The sequence below is a fragment of the Chlamydotis macqueenii genome, chromosome 2 (genome assembly GCF_036417535.1).
Source record: "Chlamydotis macqueenii isolate bChlMac1 chromosome 2, bChlMac1.mat, whole genome shotgun sequence".
NCBI classification, from domain to species: domain Eukaryota; kingdom Metazoa; phylum Chordata; class Aves; order Otidiformes; family Otididae; genus Chlamydotis; species Chlamydotis macqueenii.
In genome coordinates, this window is record NC_141557.1 from 114,005,946 (window position 1) to 114,031,429 (window position 25,484).

At 38.6% G+C, this 25,484-nt stretch overlaps 1 protein-coding gene across 1 annotated transcript in view; it reads left to right on the forward strand.

Moving 5' to 3' along the window:
- The window catches only part of LAMA3 (laminin subunit alpha 3), a 121,083-nt gene that overhangs the window by 56,209 nt on the left and 39,390 nt on the right, over nucleotides 1–25,484 (forward strand). The window contains exons 27-41 of the mRNA XM_086742264.1: nucleotides 520–680; nucleotides 3,143–3,251; nucleotides 5,160–5,257; nucleotides 7,249–7,414; nucleotides 7,826–7,952; nucleotides 8,041–8,180; nucleotides 8,573–8,688; nucleotides 9,216–9,427; nucleotides 10,308–10,512; nucleotides 13,072–13,216; nucleotides 14,003–14,143; nucleotides 15,547–15,711; nucleotides 18,666–18,767; nucleotides 19,699–19,782; nucleotides 20,824–21,054. Coding sequence (XP_086598390.1) covers nucleotides 520–680; nucleotides 3,143–3,251; nucleotides 5,160–5,257; nucleotides 7,249–7,414; nucleotides 7,826–7,952; nucleotides 8,041–8,180; nucleotides 8,573–8,688; nucleotides 9,216–9,427; nucleotides 10,308–10,512; nucleotides 13,072–13,216; nucleotides 14,003–14,143; nucleotides 15,547–15,711; nucleotides 18,666–18,767; nucleotides 19,699–19,782; nucleotides 20,824–21,054 — 2,202 coding nt within the window. The remainder of the gene's footprint in view (nucleotides 1–519; nucleotides 681–3,142; nucleotides 3,252–5,159; nucleotides 5,258–7,248; nucleotides 7,415–7,825; nucleotides 7,953–8,040; nucleotides 8,181–8,572; nucleotides 8,689–9,215; nucleotides 9,428–10,307; nucleotides 10,513–13,071; nucleotides 13,217–14,002; nucleotides 14,144–15,546; nucleotides 15,712–18,665; nucleotides 18,768–19,698; nucleotides 19,783–20,823; nucleotides 21,055–25,484) is intronic.

Below are 25,484 nucleotides of genomic sequence, written 5' to 3' on the forward strand. Positions count from 1 at the left end.
AAACTTGATGCTTCAGAAAGTGGCACTGTTTGCTGGAGAAAATGCTTTCACTCTTTGTAGGGAATCAATATACAGTACTGCTGTAGCGGGAATTGTGTTCCTGGAAATATATTTTTTTTTTCAGTGGAGAAATAGACTCAATTTTTATATGTTATTAAAGATAGCTTAGAGATGACAATGACAATTTTTTTAGTATTGTTAAAGTTTCCTCACTGGTACTTTCTACTGGGGAGAAGAAAAATAATAATATACTCGTTTCCTAGCCTTATTTTGCAGCCTTCCTAGAACTGTTATAATAGCAGCTGTTTCTTGAACTTGGTTGACTCTTATAAGTGGACAAAGTGATATTTATAAGCATTGATTCCATTCTGCTGGATGTCTTCTGCTAAGACAGAACAGGATTGGCCCTGGACTAATGCTGACCACTTGGCCTGCAGGGCAGGAAAAGGGAGCTTCCTCCAAAAAAAAGGGAGTAACAAATCTAAAGACTTTTTTTCTTTTTCACTGATCTTGACCTAGGTCAATTTACAGATGACCATAAATGTTCCTCAAGTCGGTCGCTATGTTTTGGTTTTTGAATATGCCAATGAAGAAGATCAGTTATACACTGCCGAAGTAATAGTACATAGCCCTGGACCTGTCACTGAAGGCAGAGTGAGAATATACAGTTGTAAATACAGGTAAGAATTTCTGAAGTAATTATACTTTTAATATATTGGGATCCATTTTACTATGCAGACTGTTTTGAAGGTACCTATCAAAGGATAAAGTAATATTGACATACAGCACAATTGGTTGAGCATAAGTGCTCACAGAAATTCATAATTCTTGCATATCAGATGTCATACCTAAAGCTTGGCTCAGCCACAGACGACCAAGGCCTTAGTTTCTTCAGAAAAGTACAAATTGCTATAAAAAGACAAATTGTTTGAGGTGATTATTTATGAAAAACCTTAAACATGTACGATCACAAAGACAGCATACTGTTTTGAATTTTAGGGTGATTTAAAAGTGAGTACATGACTCTGTGGATGCTGGACAGATTTTTAATTAACTCTGTGCAATCAACTCACTAAACATTGCGACTTCTCAGTGAACTGTTTTCCTCTACAAAGGCTTACTTTTGTTACGTCCACTCATAAATCCTTATAAGCTATTAATCTTAGAGTCCAGTGAAAGAGCATCACTGTTGGCTGCAGATGCCTGCACTGTTTTTATTTTGTTAAAAATGTGTCCAAGGGCTTTGGCTATAAAAAAAAGTAGCAGCCAGTTTTAAAAGAGTATTCACACTGTTTCTAACAAGATCTGCTGAAGGAGAAGTATGAATGTGTCTCTGAAATTCTGAGTGTTGCTGTCCTCTGGCTGTTAGGCTGCAGGGAAGGTCTTCAGCCAAATGTGTCTTTGTTCTTGTTGACTACTGCAGTTACTGCAGAGGTTTCTGCACAAGAGATTTTTTTCTGTTTTTAGTGAGATTTTTTTTTTAGCACTTGAGCATTTCAGATTATGATTCAAATTAGGATTGAGATCCTGCAGATGTTTGTGCCCCGGGGAGAGCCTACCCAGTATCAGGAGACTACAGACCTGCATCCCTTTATCCTGTTAGCCAAGTGTTTGGCAGATTGGAGGCTTAGGGATGAAATAGGGAGGATTCAGGATGAAATTGCCCAGTAAGAAAAATAATTTTCATCAGCATGTTTGTGATACAAAGCAGAGCTATGAGGAGCAGTGACCTTGTGAGGTTATTGCTGGGGAAAGTTTTTATTTTAGGCTGTTCTGTAACACTTTGAGCCCCAAACTACTTGCTGTAAATCTTCCATTTTATTGCTTTTTTTTTTTCCAAACACATTTTATGGGCTAATTTTGAATGTACTTGTTGGTTCATATGATACACTAAGAACTTGCTCCTGAAAAGACAAAGAAAGCCATTGCTACTTCAATTTAGCAATGCAGTAAATCCCTTCTGTGGCCATTCTACATTAAGCTAATAGTCACATTGCAAGTAAGTTACTGCTGTGTTGTCTTTCCGAAGCAGGAAGCTACAGGTCTCTTCTGTTAAAAATAAATCAAGAAGTTACATAGTGAGGTATATGTGGATAAGAGTAATTGTAGAATCAGGAATATATTGAGCCAAGCCTTCTTACGGTTCTATAAGCTTCATTATTCCCAATAAAACATTGTAAGAGAATAAAACATTGCAAGCTTCCAGCAAATCACAAATAAGGGATCTATATTTCTCTGGTCTTAAATGTCCTTAAACCTGAGCTGACCTTATTTATGAGCTGTGCTCTAAACAAGAGTGAAACTTTCTCATTCTCTGATTCCTAGAGGAGAAATAGAGAAGCAGTTGTACAGTGGTTGCAGCTTCTCACCTGCAATGTGCTGGCTGGCCTAGCTGAGCAGAAGTGCAGAAGAAAGAAAAGAAATTAGTCTTATATGGCTTCTTCTCTTTAGCAAAAGGGAACTGTTGATACTTTTGGCAAGTTGCAAGGGTCATATTCCTTGAACAAGGCAGAGTTCAAAGCCTTTAGCAAGACTCTTCCTCTTAGTATGTATTTGTCTTTATCAAAGATCACAGCCAAGTGGAAGTGGGCCATAAGAGGCAGACCTACATTTTTTCACTTGTCTTGAGGAGTAACTCAGTGTACAGACAGCTTCCTAAAACTGAGACTTGCCCACCTGCTGTTGTGTGGGTGAGAGCTGCTGATCCACACCGTCAATGGCACGTGGCAGTAGTGGAAAGCAGTAGCTGGTACCTTCAGGAACATGGACCAGGCACAGAATATTAGTTATATGTCATGTTACACAGCTTGGAAGCATCTGCAGATAGCATGTGTGTGTACCTATCTATTCACATAGTGCTTAAAGCCATAGCTCAAATGGAGATCTGAGCTGAGGTCAGGAGGTTTGGGCTCTGGGTAGGTCAACCCACAAAGGACAAGCAGTATCTTGTACACGGTACATCCTTTGTCTCACTAGTGAGGATACTGCATGTTCACCAGTGGCCAAAGGTTACTTGTGATCCAGCAGGATGGCTAGGTACCAGGGGTGAAGCTAGCCAAAAGCTAGGCAGCTGAGCTAGGTGATAGCATAAACAACATGGCAATGCCAGCAGGCTCATTTTTAATCCTGCTTTGTGTCTCAGTTTCCTGTGTCGCAGTGTTGTAGTTGATGATAGGAACCGCATTGCAGTCTATGACCTCCTAGCAGATACAAAGATACATCTTAAGGCATCATCAATTAATTTTCTTCTGGTAAGTTTTCATTTTCTTTTCCCTTTTGTAATACTTGTTCCCTGAGTAGGTGAAGAGAGATACTTTTCTCTCTGTGTTCACATGCTCTATGATAATGTGTGAAAGGATGTATATTAAATACTTGGAAATGTTTGTTTATGTATACTCAGAGAATATTGAGGCACACTTGGTTAGTTTCAAAGATAAACAGAAATTTGCCTTTCTTGGCAAGGATTTTTCCAATTCTCTTGTGCTTTATGTCAGTTCCTCTTTATTTTCTACATGTAAAGTTTAAATAGTTGCTTTTATACTTCATCATTATATTTCTTTTCCTTTACTTTTCTTTTTTTGCGTCCTCAAAACCCATATGGGATTTTCTTACAAACTTTCAGGTAATAAATGCATATTAGAAGTGATAGAACTTTTAAGTACTTGAATAAAAAGCCTTCACTGCCCTCTTTTGGCCACACGAGAAATACATTTTTCTGGAGCCTTCATCTGTTTCTGTTTTCCAATTTAGAAAACCAAGGTGAGTTACACAGTTAAAATCTAGAGTTGAAATCCAGCTATAAACATAGGGTAATTTTGTGGAACTATTAGGATTAACATGCTTTCTTCATTTCATGAGGCAGTGTTCAGTGTCAACAAATACCATTTAAATTGTCTGTTAGCTCCCTGCAGCAATTACTGTGCTAACAAGCTCCATATCCAAAAGATGTTGATATTATTAGTTTGTATCTCCACATGTGGAAGTCTCTTGTGCTAAGAATCTCTGTATTTTTATTTCTAAATTCTAGTTTTCATTCTCTGAATATGTTATTGATATATATTGATAGTCTTTATCTCACACTGATGCATACAAGCTGTCTAAATCCAGCCCATGTTTCGCACTGATGTTTGAGCTGCTCATAAAGTGGAGTTCTGAGCTTCAGAGACTGCCCTTGTTCTGCTGCAATGGGCTGAAATCCTGCGGGTTGTTACATGCAGGACCCGCGCAATGTTTGCTGCCCCAGAAGAGGGGACTTGTAGCACTCCGCTTTCTAGCTTATAAAGGGTTTCTAGTACCTGCTTGCTGCTTCTGAAAAATGAGCTGAGATCCCTTCAGACCTGCTTCTAAACTGAGTAACTTTGCATATTAATGAATTATCCCAATGCAATTTTTATTGACATTAATATGTAGGGCTAGTTATCTTACTGGTTATCAGACATTTTAATCTCATTTTCAAGTAGTTCATGCACAAATTTTGTAACTAACCTTCATTTGTGTGCCTGCATTTATGTATTTTGTGAGTGTGGATAATGTATTTCATTTGTGCAAACTGTTGTGTCTACCTACAAGCCTTGCTTTATGTCCTTACTACCATGGCTACAGCAAGACTACCACAGCTTCATTTGCTTATGTCTAGTTTTAGTTAAAAAAAAAAAAAAAAATGAAGCCTCATCAGCTTTTAAAATGACTTCTGAATCCACTGGGAGAAATCCTGGTGTCACTGAAACTCACGCCTAAGGACTTTGTGCGAGCAAATGTTCATGCCTGCATTTCAGGAGGTCTAGGAATTCCCCCAGGTCCAAAATCTCTAACACCACAGATGAGGGCTTTTCCCTCCCACCTTTGTAATCTCCTTGGCTAGCTTCTGACCCTGCAAGCTGATCTTCTGTCATTCTCATTGCCACATGTATAGTTACATTTTAATTTATTTAACTTCTCAACAGCCAACATTCCCCTGAGAAGGACAGAAAAATGCTGTTCAACACAGAGGCATTCAGGTGCAGGCAGGTAAAAGGATCCAAAATCTTATGGGAAGTCCATGACAGAACATGGGTTTAGGCTCTGGTGTCCCTATGCTAAAATTAGGTTCCATCCTTCCCCTTCAAGCCTGGCTCCGTTACTTATGATATCATTAATTGTGCCTTGTGCTTATTTTTCAGCACAAGGTTTGTATTATTTCAGTTGAAGAATTTTCTCCAGAATATGTGGATCCTAAAATACAGTGCATAGCTGCTTACAGGAGTACCCGTGATGGAAGGTAACTTGCTCATTTTTTTATCCGTCATATTTTTTGAAAAAGACCTTGAAAGGCAGAATAAATGGCATTTAAATTCTTTTGAATGAAGCTTTGCTCAGTGATTCACAGGTGATTTGTAGGCCACTTTTGCAAAGTAATATTTGTAAAAAGCTGAAGTGTTAGAGTTAATCTAGACAGTCTTTGCCCAGGATTTTGTTAATACTAGCCTCTTCCTGGCCTAGAGAGTGCTAATGTGTTGGAAAACACACATCTTTCATATACCATCCACTATGATAGGTGTGCCCTCAGCATTCACCCTGCCCAGCAATGCCAGGGTGAATAATGCCTCCATTATACTTGTATAGGACCAGTAATTAGCGCACTCATATGCAGCTTGGTTGACCCAGGCTGATGGCTCTTCTCTTGCTGTGAAGATCTGAACCTGAGCTCTCACTTCCCAACTGATCAGTTTGGGATTCTGCAGAGCACTTGCTGTTGAAGCTCTTTTCTCCATACTTTTTATTCTTTGGGCCAGAGAGGAACTATCACTGCAGCTTCCAAATTAAGGAAACCCACACTTCAGTTCCTGTTGCACTCCCCAGGATGGTCCCTTGTGATGCTGCTCCTAAGGCTTTCCTCCTACTGATCTGGCAATGGGAAGGCCCTCAAAGTAAAAGTAAATGTCATTTGCAGGACTTCAGAGGCAGAAAGCGTCTAATAGTTTCCCAGACGGTAGCTTCTAATACAATGGTTGAATTGAAATAGCAAGCGGAAAAATCTGGATAGTAAATTGGATAAAAGCATGTGACTATACTTGGCTTCCAAGCATGCATAGCATTGAATCGCAGCTTTAATCCTCCTGCTCAGAGTGTTACAACTGAGGGTAGCTTTCCAAGACTGAAGATATTTGTCCTCGCATCAAAGGAATTTTGCATTCCTGCACATTTATGTCCTGAGTAAAATGGGGGAAAGAGGCTGGGTGAAAGACATGATTTAAAATAAAGCTAATGTAGAAATTTGTACCTTTTGCTTTGGTTTTGTGTTGTGAGTTTTTTAAATCTCTTGTTCTATTTGCATAGTTTACTGTATGTTTGTGTTCTGTTATTATGACCATTAACTGGCAGCATTTTCGCTTTTCTGAAAGTGTTTAGTGTTCACCAAGTTGAAAGATGCAGAGTCTTGGCTCAGTTTAACACTTATTGTAAGCGGATGCTGCATGTGATTTCCCACACAAGCCTGGCAAATATATCTAAATCCTGGCCCTGAAACATACTTGTCATTCCAGTTCTGGGCCTGTCTCGAGCAAAGATTAATCATTATCTGTTGAGTACTTACGAGAAGTGAACAAATTCTAGCAGGAAACCCCCAAATACTTTTTCTCCTGCAGTCTTGGAAAAGACTTCTCTCAATGAAGTTCTTCAGAATTAAATATACCAAGGAAGAGATAGTTAAACACAGCTGTGAATGAATAAGGATGCTTTCAGGGAGCACTGTTATTTATTTTGGCTCCAATTCTACAAATATTTAAGTGTATACTTAAGTACTTAAGTAGTCCCATTGACTTCAGTGGGAAAACTTGCATGTTTAAAGGATACACCTATGTAAATATTTGCAGAAGTGAGAATTCAATAATAGTAAAAATTCTGGTGACTATAACGAACTAGATTCCCTAAAATGTATTTAACTGGGTTTTTTTTAACACTCTAGGTTCCCTTAGGTTTCATCTTCCTTAGCAAACTCTTTCCATTGGCACTCATCAGGTTATTAGAATTTTGAGTGAATAAAATCAGTTAATGTACATTTTCCTTCTTTGTGAGTTAAATCTGCACCTTTTGTTTTCATTTACTTTCTGAACTTTTACATAGAATCCAAAGAGTAACAGTGGTTACTGTTGCATTATTAATGGTACTACATTCCAGTATGTTACCTTTTGTGACTTGTCTGCATTTTCTTTCATGATGCCGAAGGAATTCTCCTGGCCCCAAGAGTAATTAATATAATTCTATGTTTAGTTCAACATGCATTCCCTCAGTGTATGAAACTCCACCAGCAGCTTTGGTTTTGGATGCGTTCAAGGATGGGAAAATTTCTGAAGTACGGAGAAATATACTCTATGACCCACTGAGTGTCCCCTTACCTTCTGACCCAGTTAATGGAGTCACCTTGACACCCTTACAGGTATCTCATATTTTGAAAAAATTGTTTCCTAAGTCACCAAGTATGTTCTTAATAAAGTTGAATAGATGAAGCACTTCAAGAAAATCAAAACTGAATGATGTGACATGATCAAAATGTTGCGGACCGAGTAAACTGCCAAGATAATACATAGAAAGAGAAACAAAAATGCCAGCATCTTAATAAACTAGGCAGTGGTCTCACAGACTGTAAAAGAGTACTAGATATGCTTGGCATGCAAACAGAAAGGAGTATGCAGTTGTGATGCCATACTCTTTGAAGAGATTGCTAGCTTCCTGAGAGATGCTAAGCCCTCTCTCTTTCGTTGCAGGTAGGTGGCACAGAGCACAGCTCACCAACCCAATAATATCTTGCAAAACAAATATACTATCAGAGCTGTTCTTGTTTCTGCAGAACCAGCTTACCTTGAGTGGCAGAGTGCCCCGCTTGGGCAAATACGTATTTGTGGTACATTTTTATCAGCCAGCACACCCAGTGTTCCCTGTGCAAGTGCGTGTGGATGCAGGACGTGTGTGGTCAGGTAAGCATCTGATTTTGATCTCACTCCTTTCCTTTCTCAACATTTTGGCACAGGGAGCATTTTTTTGGCATTACGTATTTTCTTCTAGGTTCTTTCAATGCTTCATTCTGCCCTCATACCTCTGGCTGCCGGGATCAGGTGATTGCAGAAAACCAAATCGAGCTTGACATTTCTGAACCCGAGGTCTCTGTTACAGTGATGATACCTGATGGAAGAATGCTGGTTCTGGTATGTTTATTATATAAATGTACTTGGAAATGTTATTCTCAGTTTCACCATTTATTTAGAGATAGGTGCAAATATGAAAGCCAAAAAGAAATAATTCAGTTTTTAATGTTGTTTCACATGTTTAGAATCTTGTGCGCTGCTTTTGTTTTATTTTAAATTTTTAAGATACCATACACTGTTTTAATTGTACACTGCTTGTGGCATCAGCTACAATTGTACACAGCTCTGGGAGCAAGACAAGTATATTTTGCTTTTTTTTTTATTTTCAGTTAAAATGTTATGGGTTTTGAGAAAATCCAGAATGCATAATGAAGCAACATTTTAATATATAAATGCCTTGTGTCTTTTGCTGTTCTCTGAAATGTACAATGTAACTTTTTTGTTTTTTTAAGGAAAATGTCTTAGTTGTTCCAGCAGACACCTACAGTTACAAAATTCTTGACAAAAAGACAGTGGACAAGTCATTTGATTTTATCAGCCAATGTGGTGGCAACAGTTTTTATATTGAGTAAGCATCGCTTTCTAAACAACTGAACATTTGACAGCAAGCTGGGAATTAATATTATTTTCATTCTATATTAAAGACATATGTATAAAATCCCCATAATTTTGCAACATTAAAATGCTTTTCATGGATTATGCTGGCCCATTAAATTTCCATGAGTCATTTTTCCATGACTTTGTATTGCAAATGAAATGTAAAGGTAGAGCTTTATTGCTCACAGTGCAAAAGAGGAAAATCTATGTCATCTTTCTGTCTTTGGTATTTCCATCTTTGGTATTTGGTATTTTGCTTGGCATGTCTGAACAGATATGACTAATATACGCACTTTCTTTGAAAGAAAAAGCTCTTACCTGCATGTTCAAAGCCATTCACCACTAATGTAATTAAAGTATATCCTTGCATGTGTACTGATCCCATCCTTATGTCAAACAACAAAGATAAAACCCTAATTTACTGAACCACTGCAAAGCATGCTCATAACAATTCCCAAGTGCCAGTACTTAACGTGATTTGTATTTCACTTTAAATAGCCCAGAACGATCATCAGCCTTCTGTAAGGACTCTGTAAGGTCACTAGTGGCTTTCTACAACAACGGAGCCCTGCCATGTAATTGCCATAGTGCAGGTGCCACGAGCCCTACTTGCAGCCCCCTGGGAGGACAGTGTATTTGCAGACCTCATGTCATCGGTCGTCAGTGCAGCCGATGCCAAACTGGCTACTATGGATTTCCATTCTGCAAGTGTAAGTACGTGCTTGGACTTACTCAGCCCCTGACCTGACCTTTTATTTAATTCTCTGATTTTACTGCATAGGCACCACAGCCTCATGTTTCTTTACAGGGCTTGATCCTATGAGAGGCTGGTTGAGCTATCTTAGATTTAGCATAACATAGCTTTCATTTTAACACAGAAATAACCCCATTCCCTTTAAGTACGTCTAGTTCATGATGAAGGGTGTCTCTGCATGTGCTGTCTGATCAGGTGTACTAGGCTTACAGTTTTATTGGTTAAAATACATATTGCCACTTTCAGCTAAATGGATTTTTCTGCACTGCCCACTAAATAATTTCTAAGTTATTACTGTTGTATTCCAGTTTATACCTTCAAGATATTCCATACATAATCAGAGCCAGCATTCTTAATTCCTCTTTTTCTGATGTTATTCTTAATAACATCAGCAGATTTATAGATTACACCAACAGGCTTCAGCTGCTTTCCCAGATATTATACTCTATGTTTATTAACATTGCTTTGTAAAAATGGTGTCCTTAACCCAGAAACTCTTCGTTATTAAATGCTTGGCACTTTTGGGAAGTGATAATAACACCTGTGGTGAAGTTAAGCAACAAATATGTGGAAAAGAGACCAAGTCTCAAGCTATTCTTTGAAGCTACCATTACGGTCACATAGTTGGTTTCCCATGACCCTGGTTTGTTTCAGTCTCACATCGTTGTGATAGTTGAAGTCAAACAAGCCAGCTGAGCTGAAAATAGTGAAAGAGATAAAAGAATTATCCTTTTTATGTACAGGTTGTGCATGTTTGTTTCACATGCAAGTTCAACAAGAGTTGATCGTTGTAAGTTGAGATGTGATTAATTTGAAGAACGTTTTCTTTGACCTAGTGTGCAACTGTGGGCAGCGTCTTTGTGATGATGTGACTGGTAAATGCATTTGCCCTTCGCGAACTGTGAAACCAAAGTGTGAAGTGTGCGAGAAACATTACTTCAGCTATCATCCTCTTGCTGGCTGTGAGAGCTGCAACTGTTCAGAAAAAGGAATTGTTAATGTGGCAAGCCCAGAATGTGAAAAAACCAATGGGCAATGCAAGTAAGTTTGGGTCATGAACAATATAAACAATGCATGAGTGGTTTGCTTCACCCTTCTTTTAAGGTATTTGGAGGGCACGTGAGGGACCTTGATGATGATGAGTAGAGATTTAAGCAGTGCTTGGTGATAGTGAGGACTCAGCTGTCTCAGGGATACCCACAATGTTTTAGTGGAAACATGGTTTGTGCAGGTAACTAATGGTGAGATTTGGGATCCCTGGGCTTGCATTCTGTTTGCTGGTGACATGCCATGTCACTCATGATAAGTCCCTGAATCTCTGTCCATCTTATAGAAGACCTCAGATCACAGCTCCTGGCTTCTGGACATGTACATCACTTGTAATGGTGTATTTTATCTCCCAAATTTTTAAAATTTTGCAGTTGGCTTTCCACACTCTTGATGTCTGGGTTTTGGTTCAGTGGTGCTTTCAAGTACTGTAAAGCTTGAATGTTTGCAATGAGTTTTGAGAAACTTTGATGATGGGTACTGTCTGTTTGGAAAATACTGTTCAATTGGAGCCATAGGTGAAAATTGTCCTGAAAATTATGCCTTCTGTATGACATATGCTTATTTTTCTGTAACTCAGCACACTGAAATTAAAATTAATTCTTTAGTTTTATTATCTTATTTATATTTCTGATACATACATACATATATATATAGCATACAGCCACAATCATCGGGAATTATCTTAAATTCAGATGCTGTCAGTATTAGTGTAGTTGAACATTTCTATGATTTCCTTGAAGAGATCAAATCCTTAAACAGCAAGTGCAAATACTTGATGGCCAATAGATTGCGTAAGGCTAGGGTTTGTTCAGTTTAACTGGTTTGGCTATATTTTTGCAGGATCATAACAAAGAGAAATTTGATCCTTCCTACTTTGACATTAATCTTGTAAACATCACAGAGAATACTAATTTTCAGAAAATACTCATATTACTTCCTGAATATAAATTATTTTTCTATGTCTGTCCTTTTCATATGAAGTGTACTATTGTCTCATCCCAAGGGCAAAACAAGAATTTTCATATGTGGAAGCTGGGGTTCAGCTTTAAAGTGTAACATATTCTGTATCTCCTGATGCACTCTCAGTCTCATTAGTCTGCTTTCATTTTTCCTATACAATGCAAAAAAAAATGCTATGCAAAAATAAATAAAATAAATACTTCAGTCAAATAAAACCTAATACTTCAAAGAAAGGGCTTAGCTTGTTTCTACTCACGTAAAATTGAGGATAATTTTTGCAGAAATAGTCAGATTTTCCCATTTCAGTGAAGAACTGTTTTGCCTGATTATAATGATGATATTTTTCATGCACAGCCTAAATGGTAATATCAAAGAAATGACTGCTTATTGGCAAAAAAATCTGAAGCAAAATTCGACATTTAGCAAATACTTTTGGGCTGCTTACTGAAGTATATAGCTAACTACTACATTCTGATGAATACTTTTCCTTCTATGGATTGCATGAAGTTCAAAGTCCCCATCCAGCTCCAGTTATCTGTGTGTGGGGGTAAGGCAGCCCGAGAAGCCCTGAGTAACTTCACCCACTGTTTGGTGAATTGAATAATTGCTTTCATATATTACATGAAATGTAGTCTACCTTGTCCATGTACTTTAACTGTTTATTTCCATTAAATTCATAGTGCTATTGCACATATGAATTTGGTGCTGAGAGCCAAAGGAGATTCCACCAACTTGCAGAGACTTTTAAAAACTAGCTTGTCACAACTAAAATGTGAAGATGTGGACGGTGGTGATGGCAGATATTCTTTACCAATGGATCTTTACTCTCGAGCAGCCTTTGGGCTGGTACAGACAGTTTGCCAGCATAGACAGGAGCAAGAGGAATCATCAGACCTACATATGTTTTTACTAGTTTCGTCAGTTTGCACAAGCTGTTTGTAAAAGCAGGATGGAGTAGCTGCTGCCACTGAAAAATGTTCTCTCTTATCTCAAGCCTTATTCGTAGTTTGATGGATTTTTTTGAATCTTTTGTACTTCACCTAAATAAATCCAAGGCATTTAGTCTTCCATGTGAGTGAAGTGGATTTTATCCTTTGTGAACAGTTGTAAACAAACCCAAGCCTTGTGGCAGATTGAAGTCCCCATAAGTATTCATACGCCTGGGATTCTCCACTTTTTTGTTAGCTAGTGAGTGCCTTGAGAAATGCCCAGTCACATCCTCCAGCTATAAATCTTCTTCCAGCTCCTCTTACCTTTGTACAACATCAATGTTTCACACCTTGGTGTATATAGAGAGTAGTTCTGCACGGCAAGCACTGTATAGCTGCAGAAGTCTAATTCTATTGTGAGCATTTATATCCTTCAAAATTAAATCCATTTCTAATCAGTTCCTTGACCATATAAAACATCTCGCCATTCAAATCTGAGAGCAATACTAACCTGCTGTTTCTCCATGGAAATCGTTAAGCTGTGTCATAGCCATGCAATCACTTGAAAGATACACCTGCCTTTTTGTTCTAATATTCCCTTCCTCGCTCCATTCATGCCCCCGCTATTGACTCCCTCCTCTGTGTTTGTTTGTTGATCAAGATGCAAACCAGGAATAAAAGGACGGCAGTGTGATCAGTGTGCTCCTGGTACTTACGGTTTCCCAAACTGTGTGCTGTGTAACTGCAACAGAGATGGAACAGAACCAGATGTTTGCAATGCCCAGACAGGAATTTGTCTCTGTAAGGTCAGATAAATCAAATTACTTCTGCATTCACAAGCATTGTTTGCACATCAGTGACTATTTCATATTTAATGGGGTGAATGAAGTGAGTTTATCATTAAGTTTTCAATAAGAATTAAGTGCAGCTGTACAAAACCATCACACCTTGCAGTGTGTGCAGAAGTCGTCATGGTAGCAGTTAAATGCCATTTTTTAAAGAGTTCAGTATCTGCCAGTTGTACAGGCAGTCTTAGGCCTTGCAGGGTGTTACAGTGCTGTGGAGTAGGTGTCCATTGATTCACTGAAGCAGTCTGTTACCCTGCACAGATCCACTTAATGCATCTGCATCTCGGCTTTTGGATGTTAACCAGGTCCCATGCTTTTTTTAGTCATATTTTGTCAGTTGACATTTCAGCACATCATTATATCCAGGAAATCTTCTTTTGTTCTGATCTGCATAATTAAATGTGATAAATGTGAACTTTCACAAGTGACCTTTTATATTGTAGGTTTGGAAAAGCCAGCAGGAGGGTTTTGGCAGGGAAGTTACCAGCTGTCTCTGACTAATGCTTATTATTCAATGGTTCACTTTAGTTACAAACTGTCTTTCCAGTTTATAAGTCTCCAAGAAGTCAGTTTTATTTGCATTGGGAATATGGTGTATCCAGACAATCACACATTTTCATTTGTTTTTCCATACATTTAAACAAATATTGTTTCTGAAGATTTGTTTTATGTGCGGGAGGTTTTGGGGGCCTCGCCGAAATCAAAAGGAAAACTCTGAGATTTCTTTCAACTGTGCCTTAACAGGAGAATGTTGAAGGTGCAGAATGTGATACTTGCCGACCAGGATACTTTTATCTGGACCCTTCTAATCCTAAGGGATGCACCCCTTGCTTTTGTTTCGGGGCAACAAGCAACTGTCGCAGCACAAATCGTCGTAGAACCAAGGTGTATCCAATAGTTTTTTTCTTTGTTATCTTGAACCTACATTTATTCCATTAAGGAAATACCAGATTTCTTCCAAAATTGAAAATTTATTTTATTAGTTTCTAGAGATGAGAAATATTCTGGAAGCAGTAGTGCAGATTTAGTGCAGCCTTGTTAAGACATAAGTGTATTCTGAAAGTGCTTTTTAGCAGAAATAACCCTTTTCACCTGCTTGTTTACAAAGCACTAGTTGGACTGAAGTTGAGCTGGCCATCTATTGCTTTGTCTTCAGGCACTAGTTCATCATTAAACAGTCTCCTTCAAGATGCTTTTCATAAGCATGTGTGTCATTTGGCATGTCTATATCATAGATGCACTTTGAAACCTAAAAAATGTGTGACATACTCTACAGAGATTGTAATAATTGTCCTTTCTCCCTTTTTCTATGTAAAAGACATGATATCAAAGGTGAGAAAAGGAGAAGATAAAGTTCTAGTAGCCTGGATGAATGGCTGAAGACTGAAAAAGAAGGAACAACTGCCTCAAACAGTGCAAGAAAAGAAAAGAAAGAATCAGAGTCCTAAAATGATGAATGAGGAGTTTAATTTAGGCTTAGACGTAGACTAGATAAAATCCTGATTGTGGCATTTCATTGTTTACAAGCAAAGGATGAAAATCTGGCCTCAGTAAAGTCAATAGCAAACTTCAATTTCCTTTAGGAATAATTCCTCTAGTGATTACTTGTCCTCAGCAAAGACTGTTTTTGAAAACATGTCCATCTTCTTGTTCTATTACTCTGGCCAGCCAAAGTCAACCCACCTCAGAACTGTTCTGATACATATGCATTATGCTTTTTTTCCCCTCAGTGTAATGATAAATAATAGGAGGTTTGGCCTTCCATGAAACAAGAGCCATGAAGATAAAATGTGCATTAAAGAGTACTAAATAAATACCAGTAATAAATAAATATTAGGCCACATTGCCTGCCTCCCCAAAATATCCTGCCACGTCCCCTCCCTCCCTCCCAACAGGGCCGCACTCTGTCTTTTAGGTTAGTGTCCTTGGTTTGATTTTGGAATGGACTTAAAGCAGCTCCAAATTATATCCCTGGGTTTGTGTACATAATTCCTAGTCACCTCTAGCTGGGTAATGTCTTCGTGTGACTGAAGACAGAATTTAATTCACAGCTGACAAACCAAATACTAGAATCATAGGATGCCTACATCCTGAGTAGCTCTGGCACATCTGTCCCACTTATGCTTTCTTTTGAGGTCCTTGCAGCCTCCATTGGGCAAAAAGTTTAGGCTGGCTCTGAAGGGGTTGAATTTCATGCTTGGCTAAACAACTTCTCCTCATTACTTGGTGCTGGTAAAGTTTAATAAAGTATGAAATAAGCTTTTATTTCCTTTATATATTTTCATTAGTTTGTGGACATGAGGAACTGGCGCTTGGAGGCAGTGAATGAAAATATTGACATTCCAGTCACTTTCAATCCAGGCAGTAATAGTGTAGTGGCTGATGTTCAAGAATTGCCTGCTTCAGTGCGTAGTTTGTACTGGAAAGCACCACCATCTTACCTAGGAGAGAAGGTAAATGACATCTAATTCATCTGTTTAAATAACATGTATTCGGGGTTTTTTGTTGCCAGCATCATTGATAAAGAGTCTCGTTGTTTTTCTTAGATACTTTTCTCTGTCTTCCCTCCTGAGATTCCTGTCTCTCTTACTTGGCATACCAAGAACCACAACATTTGACATTTCAGTAAAATTATAGCCAATAATACAGAATTTATTATCTTCCTGGGTGCCAGGGAGGTCTCTCTGTGAACAACATGGTCAGGAGCTATGGTTCAGGGAGCTTCAGCCGCTTTTCTGAAACTCAGACCGCGTGGAGCTTGCCAATGTGCCCGAGTATCCTTTAGACTCCCCAGATATCTCCTGGGCAGATTTCCAAAAGGATAAAAAGTGATTATGTGTTCAGTAGCGTGCAAAACCCCCAACATTTTCCTTTTGGTATATTGCTTGGGAAGAGCAACACTTGGTTCCCTAACCTTTGTGTTCTTTGAACTGCTTGCTGCTCTTTCTGCTCATGCATCGGGGCAGTCCCTTGCTCACAGTTAATACCTATCAGCATTTCAGTCTGAGGATCACAGTGACCAAGGGCAACTTTGCTAGTGGTGGCTTGCAGGCCTGGAACTCCAAGTTCTCCCTGTTCGCAAGTCTGACAGTGTTGCTAGTTGCTAGCCAGTTGTAGGACACACAGGCTTTTCAGATGCAATCCCACTGCTACACAAGTGAAAACAAATGGAATAAACACCAGAGCATTAAAGATGGTACAATTTTTGAAGTTCCTCTTAGTCCTCATTTTAAGGACTAAAGCGGTATTTCTCACCCTTTTCTCCTATGCTCAGAGGAACGTATCTTTCAGTTGAACAGTACTTTTAGGTAGGGTGCTTTTTGTTAATGTTATAGAGGTTCTTCTTTCAATGCCTACAAATTATTTTTCAAATAGATTTATTGATAAAGCACACTCTATCTACTACAGAATTAAAACAAAGGGACTTTTGTTCTTCCCATAAAAACATATAAAGCGGGGAATAACTGTTTTTAAGCACAGCTGTTAAGAACAGCGCTATGAGTTTTATGTTGTCTGTCACAGTATCTAACTAGGCATGCCATGACTTCCTTTTCTTTACAATGACAACACTGTAAATAAAATTGTTCTAATTTTGACCTACTTTTACTGTACACTGTATGTAAGTGTATATTTTAACACTGGTTGTACTGTAATAGTGCAAGTCCCCCCAAATGCTGTCTTCGTGCTAGTTTTACAAGCTCATAAATTTACCCATCATTCACTGCATCCTGAAAATGTTCGCTTTTGGTCTGCTTTCAGTGATAGCACCTCTTCTGGAAAATTTGAACAAGATCACTCCAGACATTTTTCAGTGTGACGAGGATATAAACACTATTTTCCGTTATCTTAAACCTTTTAACTAGTTCCACTGAAACAGTAATATTTAGCAGAATATATTTCCTTTCCTCTCCCTGCTTTTTGTTTATGAAGTTAAAAGGGAATCAAATATAAAATCTATAGCAGTGCTGAAACTAACAGTCATTGAGAAATTCAGATCACATCATCTCCATTTTCTGGTCTTGTGTATTTTAACATTCCATTTAATAGACCACTTTTAATGGCAGAAAATTAGTACTGTACATATAGAATACAGAGGGTAGTTTATAACACCAATATTTTTCCATTTAAAAAAATTAATTAGAAAATCAGTAACATAATGGCCTGTCATATGGTGCAGTCCTAAAATGTGTGTTAAACAGGAAATTAGCACTAATTTGAATTTTCTTCTATTTTTGAAAAAAAAATATTTATACAGGGTTGTTTTGATTGTGTTGGCAAAATATACCCAATGTTCCAAGTGATGCTTTTGAAAATGCAGTTGGCTAAAGATAACAGTATTCATTACAGCCCTGTGATCCAAGGAACAGATTTAGTACCAAGATGTCAATGTTTTTTTTTTGTAATCATCAAAGTGTATGGGAAGGGGTAGAGTGAAAGCTGGTGCTTACCTGTGGAACATCAAAATCTAACAAAGCTGTACTTCCTCCCGTGTCAAAACCAAGCATAAGCCATAAAGGCAAACAGCAAGGGATGCAAAACAAAGTAGTATATCTGTGGCAAAACACCTGCTTTTACTTCATACCCACAAACCTTCCTTCTAGGCTCTTCTTGGAACAAACGCTGTCTAGGCTGTGCCTGGAGCTTCTTTTCCTCTCAATATGTTTTGAACTGAGTCACTCATACACAACCCAGGGAAGCTGTTGGTCAGATGATTCGAACATACTTGCCTACGTCTTTGTTCTGGGCAGCAGCGTATGTATATGGTTGGGTCTGAGGCCGCCTGTGGTCACCTGTAGTTGAGCCAAAAGAAGTGTAGTTTCAGCTCAACCTACAGTAACCATCCATTCACAACAGAGCTGATATCAGCTGATACCAGTAGAAGTCCTGTCCTCCAGAAGGTGGAGGAAATATTTCCTGCTTAGATTCATATTTGTAGTAAGTTTAAAAAATGCTGGCCTATGAAAGCTACCTTTAAACATGCTTAGTCTGACTTCTCCTTTTTGTCTATGACTGTTCATGGAGTTCACCACCACTTTCATTGTCAGTCTGACATCTGCTCTTCATGAACCAAATCTATTCTGTAGGGTCAGGGGATGAACAATGTTCACGTGAACGTGTGGTTTCTCCATGACACACATGGCATGATCCTAGGTATGAAAAAAACACCCCAATGCAAGTAACCCTGTAGAGAATAGTAACTGCTCAAAAAGTCATGTCAGGTACACCAAGTAAATAAAACAGAAAGTAATTTCTTTGAAGCAACATGTATTTTCATATTTTGTCTAAAGAACAAAGAGTAAATATATTATTTACAGTGTGGAAGATGGGACAAACTTGAATACAGAGTTATTTTAATATCAAGCAATAATGCAGTAAAGTATCTCTGGTCTTGTGCATTTTGTTATAGCTTTCTTCATATGGTGGCTTCCTAAGTTACCAAGTGAAATCTTTCGGCTTACCTAGTGAGGGCATGGTTCTTCTGGATAAGAGACCTGATATACAACTAGTAGTAAGTTTTTGAAATATCTTTTTCTTTCAAGCGATAACAATACCATGATTTTTTTCTGTTACTTGACAACTGTGGCAAATTTTGCTCCTGTAGTCTGCTTAACTTTTATAACAACTTGCTGCATTTCTAGAAAAATTATTTTACTCAAAGCTATCAACACACCTATCTTTGTTGCCAAAGTAACACGTTATTAAGCATAACTGACTTGAGTTAAAAAAAAAGATAAAACAGAATTTTCTCTGTAAAATGCACGTGTGGAAAAAAACTAATGCCTTGCACACTTGTCAACAATTGCAGCCTCGACTCTGCAAAATATGCCCTGGATTCCATGTGTAATTAATCTCATTTTCTTCAGCATAAAATGAAGCATAATTATAAGGTTTCAAGGAACCTATGTAAAAATGCATTTTAGGTTCATAGTTTTTTTTAATGTAACCACTTTAGGGCCAAAATTGACATATTTTACCGTTTGTTGAAATTCCTAGGGGGCTGGTTTTGTTTCTTCAGACTATTAGGAATACTCATTCTGTATTCTAGGATTCTTAGTAAGAAACATGCCTCATAAAGTACTACAGTAGTATCCAAAGTTGTTTGGGCACCAGGATGCAAAGGAGAGTGTTTGAAAATGCAAAACCATTTTTATTCAAAACTAGTTCTTGTGAAAACTGGTCAGCATTAATTTAATTCTCTTGGTATTTTATTTTGAAAGCAAGTTTGTTAACAGGCAAAAGCAGTGAAAATTCTGCTGACACTAGAATGCAGTGCTTGCTATACCACTTCACTGACAAAATGGCATACAGTTTTCCTAATATTATTTAGTTTTTATCCCCCAAAGAACAGGATTAATGTGCTTCACCAAATGTTATTGCATCTGAACACTTTACTGTAAAAAGTAGTGAAACAGCAATGTTATATCCTCATTCTCACACAGAGCCAGCAAATGAAAGTTGTTTATATGGATCCCAACAACCCACTGCCAGATCGTCAATATTACGGCCGTGTGCAGCTAGTTGAGGTAAGAAATGAGAATAGAATGGCCTTCCCTTTTCTTCTCAGTGGAAGTACAAATAGACAGGCAATATGTGCAGAAATACCAAACACTTGATGAATACTTTAATACTTTAATGAATATAAACTTTAATGTTAATATATAGAAATACTTATATGTATAAATATATATATAAAATATGTATAAATACTTTAATGAATATAAACTTAAATACTATAGACCTTAAATATAAACAACAACTTTTCTCTCTCTTTACTGCCACCTTGATCCTAGGTTTTGTTTCATGGCACCTAATTGAGCACCTCTAAGTTAGACATCTTGTCCAATTTAGCCCTTAGCACTCCCTCCAGGGCCAGTGGAGTAATGCTGAATCAGTCGTCAGTGGAAGATGATTCATCACAGTCCCAGACTGTACTTAATAGGGATGGAACGAACTGTTATCTTTTTTCTTTTGTGTCTAGCTACCTAGTTTAGAATGGGTGTCCAACACTCAAGCAGGTGAACTTAGCAGGGATTATTCCTGCCTTAAATCTGTGCTCAGAAGGTCAAACTTATTTTTGTCTCATATATAGGCAAAAAAGATATTTCTTCAAGCCAGATTCCATTTTCAGTAATGCTGGGTCTATTAGCAGCAAGAAAGCATGTGAAGTCAGCCTCAAAGACTGGATTTCTAGGACCTTACTTACTTTTAAAAATAAAGCATTTTCGTCCACCCTTTTATGGTTTGGTGGGTGATAACCTCAAAGAAATTTGGATGACTGAGGAAGAACCTATATGCTTCTTCACTTTCTGATACCTCGAAACCATATGTACTTTGCAAAGTAAAGGGTACATCCCTTTCTACGCTCATTATTCCTTTTCCCAACTAGCCTGTGTTTACATTAATTATATTTATTTCCCTGACCTCTATTTCACCCCACACCAATTGGCACTATAGGCATCTGTTCCATGGAGTTTTTCTCCCTTTTTCTGTCATCCTGTCTTCTTTGCAGAGACTCTTTTAAAGAAGCAACTGAGCTGTGCTCATTTTGTACCCTTAATGTGCAGGGAAACTTCAGGCATGCGAGCAGCAATAACCTTGTATCCAGAGAAGAACTGATGATAATCCTGTCTCGACTAGATGGCTTACACATCAGAGGCCTTTACTTCACTGAGACTCAGCGATTAACCCTTGGTGAGGTTGGGCTGGAAGAAGCCACCAGCGCAGGAACTGGCAGCATTGCATACAGTGTTGAGACATGCTCCTGCCCTCCAGAGTACACTGGTGACTCGTGTCAGGTAGGAAGCATTTGCCTCCATACTGCACCATTATCTTCTGTCTTGCCTACAGCTATACATACTGGTTTAGTTAGAGGAACAAGCTAGTTATTAAAGTAATTAAACGTGCTGCTTGTAAGCATGTGCACTTTCAATGGCTCAAATACTTCCACTGTCTAAGTGTAGAATCACTGTTATTCAACTTGTGATTGCTTTTGTGGAGCTGTGAATGTAATTTTACATATGTACAGCACCATAATGAGGAATTCTTCTGTGATGCCCTACAAGAGGCTGAATAATCTCGGTCAATACCTTAGTGAAGAGAGGGTCAGAGTTGAGTTGATCAAAGTCTGTGAGACTCTACACAATGGAGAAGATTCCTGGTGTTCCTTATTTTAGCAAGGTCCAAGATACCTGAACCTAGATAATTCTGGATATTTTCCTGTTTTCACAGAGTGACTAACAGTTTTCCTGTTTTAATAGGAAAATGTTTGAAAGGTGAAGTTAACATACTTGGAAAAAAATATTTTGAGATATTTTTATGAAGATAATGTAAACATTGCAGAGTGATACTGTTAACTTGAAGAATGGTGAAATCCTAGCCACAGTTGTATATCCTGTCCATGATGCTGCTCCTGTAGCTGTTACTCTTTTGGTTGTCACTTTGCTTAGCTTATTGCTTGACTGTTCCCATATGTAAGCACCCAAGGCAGCAGAATAAAGTACTGGAGAGGTAAGCGGTATACAAAGTGCACAAAATATGAGGAATTATTCTCTCAGCAAATGGCTGGGGCTTACCATAAAGCAGCAATTGCTGTACTAACCTTGCAAATGTTTTTGAAATGAGAATGAAAGAATAATATTTAGACCAGAGCAGCTCCAGAGAGACTGAACAAAATTACATTTACGGTTGGGTTATGTTTTGTGTGTGCATCCACTGCTCAGGGCAGCTCTTCATCATCTGTCAAATACTGTTTAGGAAATATTTCTAGAACCTTTTTTTTCCCCACACATTTGATGTTCTGTACCAAATGGAAATTTATGAGCATTGCCTGAAATTCCTACTGCCATCCCATTGCTTTCAACATACTGCCTTTATAAACTAGAGGTGTTTGGGGTTTTTTTTAATATAACCTGGTGAAAATAGATAGCCAAAGGAAGTGATCAAGACACTCACCTGGGTAGTTCGTAAGCCCTGTATGTTTATGCAGCATTACTCAGGCAGTGATTTACTGCTCTAGTCACGTAGCTCTGTCTGGCTGCCATAGGTGGGGAGGAGGTGATGCCTGCCACACCCCGACTTAGGTATATATTGAGCTACAGGAACTGCGGGGTTACTTGTTAACCTCAGGAACAGTAATGTGTGCTGTACAACTTGACTCATGTATAAAGTTTAAAGGTGGGGCCTATCACAGCACAGAGCCTCATTAATCTGAGTCAGAAGCTGGAGAAGAAGGGAGACCGTAAGAGAACAGGCGAGCACCAAAAGGATAGCAACGTATGTTCACAGTGGAGCTAAAGTAAAACGATGGCCCAGGCCCAGAGACTGAGGAATGTAGGATGGCTAGTTGTCACATTAGTAGCCCTGGGGCACTCTTTAGCACAAGGCATGCAACAGAGGCTGTCATATCCTCACCTTCAGGAGACGAGTCAGCAGCAGCAAGTTCAAAGGGATTTTTACCTGAGACAGGTAATTTGTTCATTTTCCCTTCCTCCTTGCTTCCTTCTTTCTCTTTGTTTTTAAATGAACTAACTTGATAACAGCTTCTAAATTATTTAATGTAAAAGTAATAACAAGGCTTATCTTCTTATATCTGTAAGTACTTTGCTAACAAAACTGTGTGCAAGAAGTGTCTTTTAAATCCTTGTTTACTTAAAAAGTCAGCCTGAACTCCTAAGCACTTGAAAGTGCCTAGAGCTTTCTTCGTATGGAATCAATTTCTCAGTATCACCAATGCTGCTTCGAAAACAACATGCCCACTACTCCAAATGTGTTGTTTTAAAGACAGCATAAATAGAAAAACAAAAAGCTACACAGATTCTTTCAAAATGCATTTGTATGTATTTTTAAAATGAGTGATTCATTTTGCTCTCCAAAAACAGGCTTTCAGTAAGTAAAATTTGTATGCATTAGAGCCTATATTTTACTTAGTCACGCTGTTTAATGTATTTCAGGCCCTAGTTTCTTCAAAAGCTGTGTATATTGGCTCCCTGTTATTCAGGGAATATATTCACCCTTTAAAAAATGTAGCTGAAAAATTTCAAGTGGCTATTCTAAATTCAGTCCCTGCTCACACTAAAGTCAGTATTAAAAGCTGTTGATGTATTAGTATTTGGCATACTTTTTTTTTTTTCATTTATCCCACATGTAAAGAAGGCAAAGGTGCCATTAGCAACTGTTGTTTAAACAGCAAAAACTCAATATTCCTTTTGGGATCTGCTTTGGGAGAGGTGAATTGTTTTTTTTTTCCTCTGGCAGTTACATGGTTGATAAATTCACTGCTTAATCCTGTCCCTGCATAAATATGTAGACCTCAAACTCCTGGAACATGATTTGAGACACTGTCCCACAAACCCTTTGCTCTTCAGATTAGTCCAATCAGTCTTGATGGTGCAATTGCTATGAGAAAAGATTTATGGCTTTAAAGTTCAACTGTCTCTTGTTTTCTGAATGTCACTGGGGCCAGCCCCTAAGGGGGGGGTGCAGGTGAGGTATAGGCACAGTGCAGAAGTACATTGCCGGAGGCAGGAACCTGGGAGGTGTTTGCTTCATGGGGAGCACAGCTTTCTCCCTGTTTCCATACACCCTCTGATCTTCCTTGCACCACACCAGCTTGGTTACTAGTGAAAAGGAGACAGGGAACAGAAGGGATTGACTTAATGTCCAGTCATTTTTGGTGTGGTTGGTGAGCAGAGAAGGTGGGCATGAATTTTTGCATTGGTCTTTATATGGGAAGGCTCCATGCCCAGGAAGAATTCCTTATAGTTTCCCTATCCTTGTGCTTTCCCTGCCCATGCCAAGCAAGAACCTGATTTTAACATATTAGTTGCTACCTTCCTGGTGTAGGCTAACAAACTTCATGTCTCTTGCTTCATTCATAATTTTCCTCTGGTTCAGCTCCCTATTTAAACCCAACTTTAATACAACAGGCTGCGCTTCTGCTCCTGTGCCCTCAATAGCTAAACATTCTTCTCATGTTTCCCAGGTCTCTGGGACAAGCCTGTACTTAGATTGCTGTGTGTTTTGTTGTATCACCTAGCTCTGTCTAAGCATGGCTTTGTGTAGCTCTAGGTAGACTTATTATGGAAGTCATGATTAATTAATCTAAGAGATACCTTATTAGAAGTATTTCCAAGGAATACACCATAGTTAAATTAATATCAAGATTTCATATAACCACTAGCTAACATATGAGATTTCCATAAGTTCATAGAATCATAGAATACCAGGTTGGAAGGGACCTCAAGGATCATCTGGTCCAACCTTTCTTGGCAAAAGGACAATGTAGACAAGATGGCCCAGCACTCTGTCGAGCCAAATCTTAAAAGTGTCAAATGCTGGGGAATCTATCACTTCCCTGGGGAAATTATTCCAACGGCTGATTGTTCTCATTGTGAAAAAATTTCCTTTTGTGTCCAATTAGAATCTCCCCACAAGTAACTTATACCCATTACTTCTTCTCTTTTCTGTGTGACTCCTTGTAAAAAGTGAGTCTCCATCTTCTTTGTAGCCACCCTTTTAAATACTAGAACATGGTGACAAGGTCTATACTAAGCCTTCTTTTCTCAAGGCTGAACAAACCCAGTTCTCTCAGCTTTTACTCATATGGCAGACTTCCCAGTCCTTTCATCATCTTTGTCACCCTTCTCTGCATCCTCTCCACCCTGTCCACATCTTTTTTGTATAGTGGAAACCAAACTGAACACAGTATTCCAAGTGTGGCCTGACAAGCACTGAGTAGAGTAGGATAATGACTTCTTTATCTCTGCTGGTGATGTGCTTTTTGATGCAACCCAGCACCTTGTTGGCTTTCTTTGCCGCAGCAACACACTATTTATTCATATTGAGCTTGTTGTCCCCTCAGACCCCCAGGTCCCTTTCCACAGAGCTGCTCCCCAGCTGGGTAGATCCCAGCCTGTGCTACGCTCCTGTATTATGTTTTACCAGGTGCAAGACCTTACATTTGTCTTTGTTGAACTTCACAAGCCCATTCTTCTAACCTATCCAGGTCTTCCTGCAGGGTGGCTTTCCCTTCCGAAGTGTCCACTTCCCTACTCAGTTTTGTATCATTGGCAGACTTCATCAGGGTACACTTGATCCCATCATCCAGATCACTTATGAAGACATTAAAACACTGTTGTGCCCAGTATTGATCCCTGGGGGACCCCACTTGTGACAGGTTGACAGTTTGAAAAGGACCTATTTACCACCACCCTCTGGGTACAGCCTG